The sequence below is a fragment of the Borostomias antarcticus genome (genome assembly GCF_949987555.1).
Source record: "Borostomias antarcticus genome assembly, chromosome: 19".
Taxonomy (NCBI): domain Eukaryota; kingdom Metazoa; phylum Chordata; class Actinopteri; order Stomiiformes; family Stomiidae; genus Borostomias; species Borostomias antarcticus.
This window is the reverse complement of record NC_140252.1, coordinates 654,575-668,518: the sequence shown is the minus strand read 5'-3', so window position 1 is coordinate 668,518 and position 13,944 is coordinate 654,575. Positions and strand designations below refer to the sequence as shown.

At 49.7% G+C, this 13,944-nt stretch overlaps 1 protein-coding gene across 1 annotated transcript; it reads left to right on the top strand.

The window, feature by feature from the left end:
• Window positions 1-2,940: 2,940 nt before the first annotated feature.
• On the top strand, window positions 2,941-12,591 carry tbpl1 (TBP-like 1). Its single transcript, XM_084454204.1, has 8 exons — window positions 2,941-3,052; window positions 5,334-5,464; window positions 5,962-6,161; window positions 6,274-6,356; window positions 7,954-8,017; window positions 8,397-8,500; window positions 11,223-11,317; window positions 11,740-12,591. Exons 3-8 carry the CDS (start codon window positions 6,027-6,029, stop codon window positions 11,820-11,822), a joined length of 564 nt encoding a protein of 187 aa, XP_084310330.1. The 5' UTR covers window positions 2,941-3,052; window positions 5,334-5,464; window positions 5,962-6,026; the 3' UTR covers window positions 11,823-12,591.
• Window positions 12,592-13,944: the final 1,353 nt, after the last annotated feature.

The following is a 13,944-nucleotide window of genomic DNA, read 5'->3' as shown; positions in this document are numbered from 1 at the left end:
GGAGGTTGTTGAGCGTTGGAAGGAGCACTTTGAGGAACTCCTGAACCCGACTAATCCACCCTCTACGAACGAGGCAGAGCCGGAAGATGATGGGGGGTCGTCAATGTCCTTGGAGGAGGTCACTGAGGTAGTCAAACAACTCCACAGTGGCAGAGCCCCAGGGACTGATGAGATCCGTCCAGAAATGCTGAAGGCGCTGGGTGTAGAGGGGCTGTCTTGGTTGACACGCCTCTGTAACATTGCGTGGAAGTCTGGGTCAGTGCCGAAGGAGTGGCAGACTGGGGTGGTGGTCCCCATATTCAAAAAAGGGGACCAGAGGGTGTGTGCGAATTATAGAGGCATCACATTACTCAGCCTCCCAGGGAAAGTTTACTCCAAGGTGCTGGAAAGGAGGGTCCGGCCGATAGTCGAACCTCAGATCGAAGAGGAACAATGCGGATTTCGTCCTGGTCGTGGAACTACCGACCAGCTCTTCACTCTCGCAAGGATCTTGGAGGGGGCTTGGGAGTTTGCCCAACCTGTCTACATGTGTTTTGTGGACTTGGAGAAGGCTTACGACCGGGTCCCTCGAGAGGTCTTGTGGAGGGTTATGCGGGAGTATGGGGTGAGGGGGTCCCTACTTAGGGCCATCCAATCCCTGTACACCCAGAGCGAGGGCTGTGTCCGGGTCCTCGGCAGTAAGTCGTCTTCCTTTCCGGTGGGTGTTGGCCTCCGCCAGGGCTGCGCTTTGTCACCAATCCTGTTTGTGATTTTCATGGACAGGATATCGAGGCGTAGCCGGGGGGAGGAGGGTTTGCAGTTCGGTGAGCTGGGGATCACGTCACTGCTTTTTGCAGATGATGTGGTCCTGATGGCATCAGCTGCCTGCGACCTCCAGCACTCTCTGGATAGGTTCGCAACTGAGTGTGAAGCGGCTGGGATGAGAATCAGCACTTCTAAATCTGAGGCCATGGTTCTCAGCAGGAAACCGGTGGCCTGTCCGCTCCGAGTAGGAAATGAGTCCTTACCCCAAGTGAAGGAGTTCAAGTATCTGGGGGTCTTGTTCACGAGTGAGGGAACCATGGAGAGGGAGTTTGGCCGGAGAATTGGAGCAGCTGGTGCGGTTCTGCAGTCGCTTTACCGCACTGTTGTGACGAAAAGAGAGCTGAGCCAAAAGGCAAAGCTCTCGATCTACCGGTCTATCTTCGTCCCCACCCTCACCTATGGTCATGAAGGATGGGTCATGACCGAAAGAACGAGATCACGGATACAAGCGGCCGAAATTAGTTTTCTCCGGAGGGTGGCTGGGGTCTCCCTGAGAGATCGGGTGAGAAGTTCAGTCATCCGGGAGAGACTCGGAGTAGAGCCGCTGCTCCTTTGCGTCGAAAGGAGCCAGTTGAGGTGGTTCGGGCATCTAGTGAGGATGCCTCCTGGGCGCCTCCCTAGGGAGGTGTTCCAGGCGTGTCCGGCTGGGAGGAGGCCGCGGGGTAGACCCAGGACTAGGTGGCGGGACTACATCTCCGCACTGGCCTGTGAGCGGCTAAAGATTCCCCAGGCAGAGCTGGTTGATGCTGCTAGGGAAAGGGATGTCTGGGGCCCCCTGCTGGAGCTGCTGCCTCCGCGACCCGACCCTGGATAAGCGGATGAAGATGATGAGTGTAGACCTATTATGTAGTGCAGTGTAGACCTATTATGTAGTGTAGTGTAGACCTATTATGTAGTGCAGTGTAGACCTATTATGTAGTGCAGTGTAGACCTATTATGTAGTGTAGTGTAGACCTATTATGTAGTGCAGTGTAGACCTATTATGTAGTGTAGTGTAGACCTATTATGTAGTGCAGTGTAGACCTATTATGTAGTGTAGTGTAGACCTATTATGTAGTGCAGTGTAGACCTATTATGTAGTGCAGTGTAGACCTATTATGTAGTGTAGTGTAGACCTATTATGTAGTGCAGTGTAGACCTATTATGTAGTGTAGTGTAGACCTATTATGTAGTGCAGTGTAGACCTATTATGTAGTGCAGTGTAGACCTATTATGTAGTGTAGTGTAGACCTATTATGTAGTGTAGTGTAGACCTATTATGTAGTGCAGTGTAGACCTATTATGTAGTGCAGTGTAGACCTATTATGTAGTGCAGTGTAGACCTATTATGTAGTGCAGTGTAGACCTATTATGTAGTGTAGTGTAGACCTATTATGTAGTGCAGTGTAGACCTATTATGTAGTGTAGTGTAGACCTATTATGTAGTGTAGACCTATTATGTAGTGCAGTGTAGACCTATTATGTAGTGCAGTGTAGACCTATTATGTAGTGCAGTGTAGACCTATTATGTAGTGCAGTGTAGACCTATTATGTAGTGTAGTGTAGACCTATTATGTAGTGTAGTGTAGACCTATTATGTAGTGTAGTGTAGACCTATTATGTAGTGTAGTGTAGACCTATTATGTAGTGCAGTGTAGACCTATTATGTAGTGCAGTGTAGACCTATTATGTAGTGTAGTGTAGACCTATTATGTAGTGCAGTGTAGACCTATTATGTAGTGTAGTGTAGACCTATTATGTAGTGTAGTGTAGACCTATTATGTAGTGCAGTGTAGACCTATTATGTAGTGCAGTGTAGACCTATTATGTAGTGCAGTGTAGACCTATTATGTAGTGCAGTGTAGACCTATTATGTAGTGTAGTGTAGACCTATTATGTAGTGTAGTGTAGACCTATTATGTAGTGTAGTGTAGACCTATTATGTAGTGTAGTGTAGACCTATTATGTTCCTCATCCACTAGGGGGCGCGCGAGTTCGCGAGGAAAAACCCCATGACGTCATCATCCCTTTCCTCCAAACAGGAAGTAGAGATGTGAGAGGCTACTCCAAACAGGAAGTAGAGATCTGAACTCCAAACAGGAAGTAGAGATGTGTTCAGCCTAGCAGCGGTAACCCAGCTCAACCTGCCCTGTTACCCAGCTAGCAGCTCAACCTGCCCTGTTCCTGTCCCGGGGGTCAGATGGCTCTTATGGTTCATTTCATGTTTCATCTCGGAGGCTGTGTGATGACGCGCATGAGCACATAGGAGGTAAATATCTGCTTCTGTAGTTTAATACACGAATTGTTGACTCAGCATCTTGGTGATTACAGTGAAAGCAACTCTCCATTCATATGACTACCGTTAGCACTGAGCTAGCTAGCTAAGCTAACCCTAACCCTAGCTGGCTGGTTCAGGGGCTAGTTCTAGCTGGCTGGTTCAGAGGCTAGTTCAGGGGCTAGTTCAGAGGCTAGCTCAGAGGCTAGTTCAGGGGCTAGCTCAGAGGCTAGTTCAGGGGCTAGCTCAGAGGCTAGTTCAGGGGCTAGCTCAGAGGCTAGTTCAGGGGCTAGCTGAGCTGCTAACCCTAGCTGGCTGGTTCAGAGGCTAGTTCAGGGGCTAGTTCGCTATACCTCCAGGCTAGCTCGCCACTCTTCTTTGTTTTTAGCTCTGGCTGCCTGACTCGGTCTCGGTCTGGGTGAGGTAGCACGGTGCTTGATCTGGAGGTTGTGGAGGAGGAGGGTCCCCTTAACTGAGTCATGAAGCCAGGCAGCCTAACAATAGCAGGGCTAAGCTAACTATCCCAGCTAGCTCTATCGGTAGATAGTTTATCCGGCTGGTCAACAGGCAGTGTTGAGCTGCGTTACTACGCAACGTGACGCCGGGGAACATTCATCTGCTAACTAGCTGCTAGCATCAGTCATGGCTAGCTATGCTAACCTGCTGCTACTGCTCACCTGATGCTACTGCTAACCTCAACCTGATGCAAGTAGGTTAACTGAGCCGGTAACATGTATCAGTAATAGTGAACTAGCGAAGTGAACTAGACGACTAGCAGGTTCAGATAGGATGCTAACGGCTAGGCCCAAACCATTTGGTGTTACAGTATCACGTTAGTTAGCTAGCTAACCTAGCTAACCTAGCTAACCCTAACCCTAGCTAACCTGGCTAACCTAGCTAACCCTAACCCTAGCTAACCTGGCTAACCTAGCTAACCCTAACCCTAGCTAACCTGGCTAACCTAGCTAACCCTAACCCTAGCTAACCTAGCCTAGCTAACCCTAACCCTAGCTAACCTGGCTAACCTAGCTAACCCTAAACCTAACCCTAGCTAACCTAGCCTAGCTAACCCTAACCCTAGCTAACCTAGCCTAGCTAACCTAGCTAACCCTAACCCTAGCTAACCCTAGCTAACCTAGCTAACCCTAAACCTAACCCAAGCTAACCTAGCTAACCCTAACCCTAGCTAACCTAGCTAACCCTAACCCTAGCTAACCTAGCCTAGCTAACCTAGCTAACCCTAACCCTAGCTAACCTAGCTAACCCTAGCTAACCTAGCTAACCCTAACCCTAGCTAACCTAGCTAACCCTAAACCTAACCCTAGCTAACCCTAGCTAACCTAGCTAACCCTAACCCTAGCTAACCTAGCTAACCCTAACCCTAGCTAACCTAGCCTAGCTAACCTAGCTAACCCTAACCCTAGCTAACCTAGCTAACCTAGCTAACCCTAACCCTAGCTAACCCTAAACCTAACCCTAGCTAACCTAGCCTAGCTAACCTAGCTAACCCTAACCCTAGCTAACCTAGCTAACCTAGCTAACCCTAGCTAACCTAGCTAACCCTAAACCTAACCCTAGCTAACCTAGCCTAGCTAACCTAGCTAACCCTAGCTAACCTAGCTAACCTAGCTAACCCTAAACCTAACCCTAGCTAACCTAGCTAGCCTAGCTAACCTAGCTAACCCTAACCCTAACTAACCCTAACCCTAGCTAACCCTAACCCTAGCTAACCTAGCTAACCTAGCTAACCCTAACCCTAGCTAACCCTAACCCTAGCTAACCTAGCTAACCTAGCTAACCCTAAACCTAACCCTAGCTAACCTAGCTAGCCTAGCTAACCCTAACTAACCTGGCTGACCTAGCTAACCTAGCTGACCTAGCTAACCTAGCCTAGCTAACCTAGCTAACCCTAACCCTAACCCTAGCTAACGGTAGACGAGTACCTAGCAAGCTCGGCAAGCCTGCAAAGTGTCCTGGGCTAGGCTAGGTAGGGCTAGGGCTAGCCCGGGCTAGGCTAGGTAGGGCTAGGGCTAGCCCGGGCTAGGCTAGGTAAGGTCAAACTTTAGGGACCATTACTAAAACGTTAGGGACCAATAGTCATATTCCCACTACGAGCTGACGTATCTCATTTTGCTAACTAGCTGCATCTGAATCCATGGAGGGGGCATTTACACAGCTAGCTAGCTCTACTCAAGCACTTTCTGTTGGGTATCTGTTGCCCGCGGTGGCTCGTTTATTGAACTCTATTTAGATATGCATCTACTTTTATTTCAAGCTTTCAGACCACAAGATAGCATCCGACGGCGTCCATTCACTCCAGCATCCATGTCCGCCTGCCAGACGGGTTCGAACTGACGACCTTCCGTGGTCGTCCTCTCCTCACGGGGCCGCCATCAACCGCAGAAGGTAGGCTTCCTAACCCTAACCCTGACCCTAACCCTGACCCTAACCCTAACCTGTGCAGTAACGCTAGACCACGGAGGAGCTCATAACCCCTCACATAAAGACGGCTCAGTTATAACTCTACCAATGAGCCTGTTGTGCGAACCAACTCTAGAGATGCATCCGATTCTACTTCATCCTCAAGCCAGTCAAGTGCTGGTTCATATAGTGCTGCTCCTGAATTACCTACACACCCAGAGGTGGAATGGGTATATATTTTAGTCTTTACTGTATATAATATAGCCTAATATACTGTAGAGATAATATAATATATAATATGTATATATTAATTAGTGTTTCTGTTATTATTCTGCTAGTTTGTTTTCTTAAAGACTTTGCAATTGTTTAAACACTTGGAGACGTTTCTACTGACGAGAAATCTCCTGTCTCTCGATTCCCTGATTGGTTGGGTTCTTTCTTGTTGGCCATCATGACCCCAGTGCTGTTCCTCCCGCCTGCAGGGGGCCTTCCTAAGCGGCCCGGCCATGTGCCTGTAGAGAAAGCCCTCCATTAACCGCCGGTCTCCATGGATTCCAGCGAGGAGCAAGCACTGGACATCGTGATCACCAACGTGGTGGCCACGTTCCGGACCAGGTGCCACCTCAACCTGCGCACCATCGCCCTGGAAGGCGCCAACGTCATCTACAAGCCGGAAGTGGGGGTGAGGGCGTGTGTGTGTGTGTGTGTGTGTGTGTGTGTGTGTGTGTGTGTGTGTGTGTGCGTGTGTGCGTGTGTGCGTGTCTGTGTGTGTAACACTCCCACTCTGTATCTAGAAAGTCCTTATAAAGCTCCGGAAGCCGAAGATCACTGCCTCCCTCTGGTCCTCAGGGAAAATCATCTGCACTGGAGCTACCAGGTACACACACACACATTCTCTTTCTCACACACACACACACACACACACACACACTCTCCACATTCTCTCTCTCCCTCACACACACACACACACTAGGGATGTCACAGCGTGGATTTTTTCCCATCAACTAATAAACCCATGACAACACCAGTATTACTGGTAACACCGTCTAGCCTACAGTAAGAGAGTGCTTACTGTAATCTCTAACCTTCGACCTTTGCCTTACACTGAACAGCACTGTTGTGCATTTGCATTTTTTGTTGTATGCGTCCACAGCTTGCATGCAAATATGTGATCACAGTAGGGTAAGATACAAATGTCATACTCAGTCCTGTGCTTCATTGTAAACAGATTTTGTTTATTGACGTAGTTTTCAACATAGCCTACTAGGAATATGCACCATGCCTGAAGCAAATTCCTAGTATGTTGAAAAACCACACGGCAATAAACAAATTATGATTCTGATTATAAAGAAGCACAGGACTGAGAAACGTTTATCTTATTCTTCCCTTACTGTTATTGCTCATTTGCAGGCAAGCTGTGGAGGCACACAACACCAAATACCTGCGTACTGTTTGTTTGAGTTTGATGAGTAGGCGCTGATATGCAAAAATTAAGTAAACAGTGAAACAACGTTGGGGGTGGAAAACAACGTTGTGGCGGTGTTAAAGAAATGATTGGGTGAATGCACAGCGTATGACCCAACACCGATCAACACACACACACACACACAGAACATGACCCAACACCGATCAACACCGAGCCTAACACACACACACACACACACACACACAACACAGCGTATGACCCAACACCGAGCCTAACACACACACACACAGCACAGCGTATGACCCAACACTGATGAACACCGAGCCTAACACACACACACACACACACACTTCAGACAGCACACACTCCACTGACATAAAGCAAGATGAGGGAGATACGATTACATGACATTAGTCATTTAGCAGGCGCTTTTATCCAAAGCGATTTACAGTAAGTGCATTCAGCGAAGGTAGTCAAGGGTACTACTACTCACCAGAACTCACAAGTGGATCTCAAGGGTACTACTACTCACCAGAACTCACAAGTGGATCTCAAGGGTACTACTACTCACCAGAACTCACAAGTGGATCTCAAGGGTACTACTACTCACCAGAACTCACAAGTGGATCTCAAGGGTACTACTACTCACCAGAACTCACAAGTGGATCTCAAGGGTACTACTACTCACCAGAACTCACAAGTGGATCTCCTTTCCAAACAAGCATCTGAGAGCATAATCTAGTGCTAAAGTAAAAGTGCAAGACCAGTTAAGTACAGAGACAGTCAGTGCTAAGAGGGGTCAGGGTATAACCTCCTGATGAGGTGAGATCTTAGCCTGCTGTGAAAGACGGGCAGCGACTCTGCTATCCTGCTATCCTCTGCTATCCTGACGCCAGTGGGCAGCGCATCCAACAGATCATTTTGAGATGCAGTTTTATCAATGTTCTGCTGATCGTTTCAACTCATCTTGTCTGTCTGTGTGTGTGTGTGTGTGTGTGTGTGTGTGTGTGTGTGTGTGTGTGTGTGTGTGTGTGTGTGTGGGGTCCAGTGAGGATGAGTCGAAGGTGGGAGCGCGCAGATTAGCGCGCACGCTGCAGAAACTGGGCTTCAAGGTGAGGACACATGGCGACTGCTCAGCTGCTAGATCAGAAAGATGCACTGATTCATCTATCCATTGATAATGAGACGATTGATTTTATGGATCAACAGTGAATAAATGAGTTTAATGGTGTATTTCAGGTTCTGTCCTTGCGTTATTTGAGCACCATTTGCCAATTTGTACAGTTTCTTCTAGGAAATAACATTCCGTGTGTGTGTGTGTGTGTGTGTGTGTGTGTGTGTGTGTGTGTGTGTGTGTGTGTGTGTGTGTGTGTGTGTGTGTGTGTGTGTGTGTGTGTGTGTGTGTGTGTGTGTGTGTGTGTGTGTGTGTGTGTGTGTGTGTGTGTGTGTGTGTGTGTGTGTGTGTGTGTGTGTGTGTGTGTGTGTGTGTAGGTGAGGTTCTCCGAGTACAAGGTGGTGAACGTGCTTGCCGTGTGCTCCATGCCCTTCTCCATCCGTCTCATCGACTTCACCAAGAACAACCGGCCCATCGCCAGGTAACACACATGAGCAGGCCTGGGGTCAGTACCGCCAGGTAACACACGTCATGACCAGAGCCCTCCGAGCAGGCCTGGGGTCAGTACCGCCAGGTAACACACGTCATGACCAGAGCCCTCCGAGCAGGCCTGGGGTCAGTACTGCCCCATCGCCAGGTAACACACGTCATGAGCAGACCTGGGGTCAGTACCGCCCCATCGCCAGGTAACACACGTCATGACCAGAGCCCTCCGAGGGCTGGGGCCAGTAGGGAACCTTGAGATGGAAATATACAGGGCCATTGAGATAGAAATATACAGGGCCATTGTGAAATATACAGGGCCATTGTGAAATATACAGGGCCATTGTGAAATATACAGGGCCATTGTGAAATATACAGGGCCATTGAGATAGAAATATACAGGGCCATTGAGATAGAAATATACAGGGCCATTGTGAAATATACAGGGCCATTGTGAAATATACAGGGCCATTGTGAAATATACAGGGCCATTGTGGAAATATACAGGGCCATTGTGGAAAGTATTGTGGAAAGTTCATTATTTTCCGTATTTTAATTCAAAAAGTGAAACTTTCATATATTATAGATTCATTACACATGTAGTGAAATATTTCAAGGTTGATTGCCTCCATGTTGCAGTCATTTGTGCAAAAGGAGCCCGACCAAGTATTGAGTGTATAAATGAACATGCTGAACAATCATAAAGATTAAAACAAAACAGACTTGAAATATTTCCCTTTGTGTAATCTGGATCTACAATACATGAAAGTTTCACTTTTTGAATTAAATTAGGGAAAATAACTCTTTCACACTATTCTAATTTAGTGGGATGCAGGCTGATCAGAAATGCTGACTGAGCTTTTGAGTGTGGTTGGGAGGCCCTCTAGTGGTGAGCATCGGTCAGCGCATGGCCCTCTAGTGGTGAGCATCGGTCAGCGCATGGCCCTCTAGTGGTGAGCATCGGTCAGCGCATGGCCCTCTAGTGGTGAGCATCGGTCAGCGCATGGCCCTCTAGTGGTGAGCATCGGTCAGCGCATGGCCCTCTAGTGGTGAGCATCGGTCAGCGCATGGCCCTCTAGTGGTGAGCATCGGTCAGCGCATGGGTAACTGGGCCTCAATATACAGTCAATGTCTTCCCTAGTTTTTCTTATGATGGACTTCTCATTCAATCACATCACTCACTGAGACGGTACCTCTGTAGGGGAGGGACATCCTGTAGAACCCAGCAGGGGAGGGACATGGTGTAGAACCCAGTAGGTTAGGGGAGGGACATGGTGTGGAACCCAGTAGGTTAGGGGAGGGACATCCTGTAGAACCCAGTAGGTTAGGGGAGGGACATCCTGTAGAACCCAGCAGGGGAGGGACATGGTGTAGAACCCAGTAGGTTAGGGGAGGGACATGGTGTGGAACCCAGTAGGTTAGGGGAGGGACATCCTGTAGAACCCAGTAGGTTAGGGGAGGGACATGGTGTAGAACCCAGTAGGTTAGGGGAGGGACATGGTGTAGAACCCAGTAGGTTAGGGGAGGGACATCCTGTAGAACCCAGTAGGTTAGGGGAGGGACATCCTGTAGAACCCAGTAGGTTAGGGGAGGGACATGGTGTAGAACCCAGTAGGTTAGGGGAGGGGCATGGTGTGGAACCCAGTAGGTTAGGGGAGGGACATGGTGTGGAACCCAGTAGGTTAGGGGAGGGGCATGGTGTGGAACCCAGTAGGTTAGGGGAGGGACATGGTGTAGAACCCAGTAGGTTAGGGGAGGGGCATGGTGTGGAACCCAGTAGGTTAGGGGAGGGACATGGTGTGGAACCCAGTAGGTTAGGGGAGGGGCATGGTGTAGAACCCAGTAGGTTAGGGGAGGGACATGGTGTAGAACCCTCTAGGGGAGGGACATGGTGTGGAACCCAGTAGGTTAGGGGAGGGGCATGGTGGAGAACCCAGTAGGTTAGGGGAGGGACATGGTGTAGAACCCAGTAGGTTAGGGGAGGGACATGGTGTAGAACCCAGGAGGTTAGGGGAGGGACATGGTGTAGAACCCAGTAGGTTAGGGGAGGGACATCCTGTAGAACCCAGTAGGTTAGGGGAGGGACATGGTGTAGAACCCAGTAGGTTAGGGGAGGGACATGGTGTGGAACCCAGTAGGTTAGGGGAGGGACATGGTGTAGAACCCAGTAGGTTAGGGGAGGGACATCCTGTAGAACCCAGTAGGTTAGGGGAGGGACATGGTGTAGAACCCAGTAGGTTAGGGGAGGGACATGGTGTGGAACCCAGTAGGTTAGGGGAGGGACATGGTGTAGAACCCAGTAGGTTAGGGGAGGGACATCCTGTAGAACCCAGTAGGTTAGGGGAGGGACATGGTGTAGAACCCAGTAGGTTAGGGGAGGGACATGGTGTGGAACCCAGTAGGTTAGGGGAGGGACATGAACCCAGTAGGTTAGGGGAGGGACATGAACCCAGTAGGTTAGGGGAGGGACATGAACCCAGTAGGTTAGCCAAGTCCCATTTTACAGTGTAGATGACTGAGTTGTCTGTGAATGTGGGTGTATTTAATTATGTTTCTATTGGATTAACCGTGTGTGTGTGTGTGTGTGTGTGTGTGTGTGTGTGTGTGTGTGTGTGTGTGTGTGTGTGTGTGTGTGTGTGTGTGTGTGTGTGTGTGTGTGTGTGTGTGTGTGTGTGTGTGTGTGTGTGTGTGTGTGTGTGTGTGTGTGTGTGTGTGTTCAGCTATGAGCCAGAGCTTCACCCTGCTGTCACGTACAGGATCAAACACCTCAAGGCCACCGTGCAGGTCTTCTCTACTGGCAGCCTTACAATCACAGGTAACACACACACACACACACACACACACACACACACAGTGGGGATTAAATGCCTAATTTGTGTAAAACGTATCGCCTCAGACGTAGAGCATACCAGTGTTACCTAAAGCAGTTAATGAGAAGCCTGATTCATCATGAGTGAACCCAGCTGCGTTAATCTCTCCAGGAATCTGACTTCATTCTTCATACAGATTCACTTAGTTTACAACTAATGAAAACTCACCAGGCAATCCAAAGCTGCCTTAAAACCCAGTTCTCTCTCTCTCTCTCTCTCTCTCTCTCTGTCTCTCTCTCTCTCTCTCTCTCTCTCTGTCTCTCTCTCTCTCTCTCTCTCTCTCTCTCTCTCTCTCTGTCTCTCTGTCTCTCTCTCTCTCTCTCTCTCTCTCTCTCTCTCTCTCTCTCTCTCTCTCTCTCTCTCTCAGGACCAAATGTGCAGAGTGTAGCCACAGCAGTGGAGCAGATCTATCCACTACTGTTCGAGTGTTCGAAACCCCTCCGGAAATAAGAGGAGGAAGAGATGGATGGATGGATGGATGGAGCGGAGGGAAGAGAAGGCCTGGTCATTCGGTGACCTGAAGAAGCACCTTATCCCTGGACGCGTTTTATCGTTGTTGTTTTTATCGTCTACCCGGTAACGGTCACAAGACTGCGTCACGACCGGCTGGGTTTGACCAGGAAGTTTTACCAGAAATCACCGCAAGTCATTCAGGCTACTTCCTGTTGTCCGTCCAAGGTTTCGCGGTGTGTGTGACATTTTTCCCCTCGAACTTTGACCCCTTGGCCTCCACTATACCGCCTGACCAGCCTCTCACTCCCCAGCGACGGCTTCCCCAACATGTGATTGACACTAGTAGGGCGGGTCTCTGAATAGCAACCCCGATGGCTTTCATCACATCTTCACATTTAATGTTTTATTTTATTTTTATGTCGGTCAGTATTTTCAATGCATGAACATGAGAAATGAACAGGACACCAGTCTTCGACTGCACGGTTTTAACAAACAGCATTGTGAATCAACATCATCCACATTTTAAAGCAATTTTCGATAAACTCTTTTAATGTCTGTTTTTGTCTGTGTAATATTGTCATGCCTTGGTTTTTGAACCCTAATCACTCCCACTGTGGAAGCTTGTCTCTGTCCAGGGCTTGTCTCTGTCCAGGGCTTGTCTCTGTCCAGGACTTGTCTCTGTCCAGGGCTTGTCTCTGTCCAGAGCTTGTCTCTGTCCAGGGCTTGTCTCTGTCCAGGGCTTGTCTCTGTCCAGGGCTTGTGTCTATCCAGGGCTTGTGTCTATCCAGGGCTTGTCTCTATCCAGGACCTGTCTCTATCCAGGGCTTGTCTCTGTCCAGGGCTTGTCTCTGTCCAGAGCTTGTCTCTGTCCAGGGCTTGTCTCTATCCAGAGCTTGTGTCTGTCCAGAGCTTGTCTCTGTCCAGGACCTGTCTCTGTCCAGGGCTTGTCTCTGTCCAGGACCTGTCTCTGTCCAGGACTTGTCTCTGTCCAGGACCTGTCTCTGTCCAGGGCTTGTCTCTGTCCAGGACCTGTCTCTGTCCAGGACTTGTCTCTATCCAGGACCTGTCTCTGTCCAGGACCTGTCTCTGTCCAGGACTTGTCTCTGTCCAGGACTTGTCTCTGTCCAGGACTTGTCTCTGTCCAGGGCTTGTCTCTATCCAGGGCTTGTCTCTGTCCAGGGCTTGTCTCTATCCAGGGCTTGTCTCTGTCCAGAGCTTGTCTCTATCCAGGGCTTGTCTCTATCCAGGGCTTGTCTCTGTCCAGAGCTTGTCTCTATCCAGAGCTTGTCTCTATCCAGGGCTTGTCTCTGTCCAGGACTTGTCTCTATCCAGGACCTGTCTCTATCCAGGGCTTGTCTCTGTCCAGGGCTTGTCTCTGTCCAGGGCATGTCTCTATCCAGGGCTTGTCTCTGTCCAGGCTGGTTTGACCGTCGTAGAAGCTTCCGCTGAGCACTTGTTCTACATCGACTGGGGGGTCCAGTGAGACTGGGGGGTTCAGTGAGTCTGGGGGGTCCAGTGAGACTGGGGGGTCCAGTGAGACTGGGGGGTCCAGTGAGTCTGGGGGGTCCAGTGAGTCTGGGGGGTCCAGTGAGACTGGGGGGTCCAGTGAGTCTGGGGGGTCCAGTGAGTCTGGGGGGTCCAGTGAGTCTGGGGGTCCCAGTGAGTCTGGGGGGTCCAGTGAGACTGGGGGGTCCAGTGAGTCTGGGGGGTCCAGTGAGTCTGGGGGTCCCAGTGAGTCTGGGGGGTCCAGTGAGACTGGGGGGTCCAGTGAGACTGGGGGGTCCAGTGAGACTGGGGGGTTCAGTGAGTCTGGGGGGTCCAGTGAGACTGGGGGGTCCAGTGAGACTGGGGGGTCCAGTGAGACTGGGGGGTCCAGTGAGTCTGGGGGGTCCAGTGAGACTGGGGGGTCCAGTGAGTCTGGGGGGTCCAGTGAGACTGGGGGGTCCAGTGAGTCTGGGGGTTCCAGTGAGTCCGACACGTTAAGAGTTAGACTAACATTTTTGGAATATTAAAACAGCTTAACTTGAACATTGTTGGAAGTGTTTATTTCACTTAGTGTTTTTGTGGTTAACAAGTGCAGAGTATTACAAAACAGTGTATCTGCAGGTTTCAGCAAGTT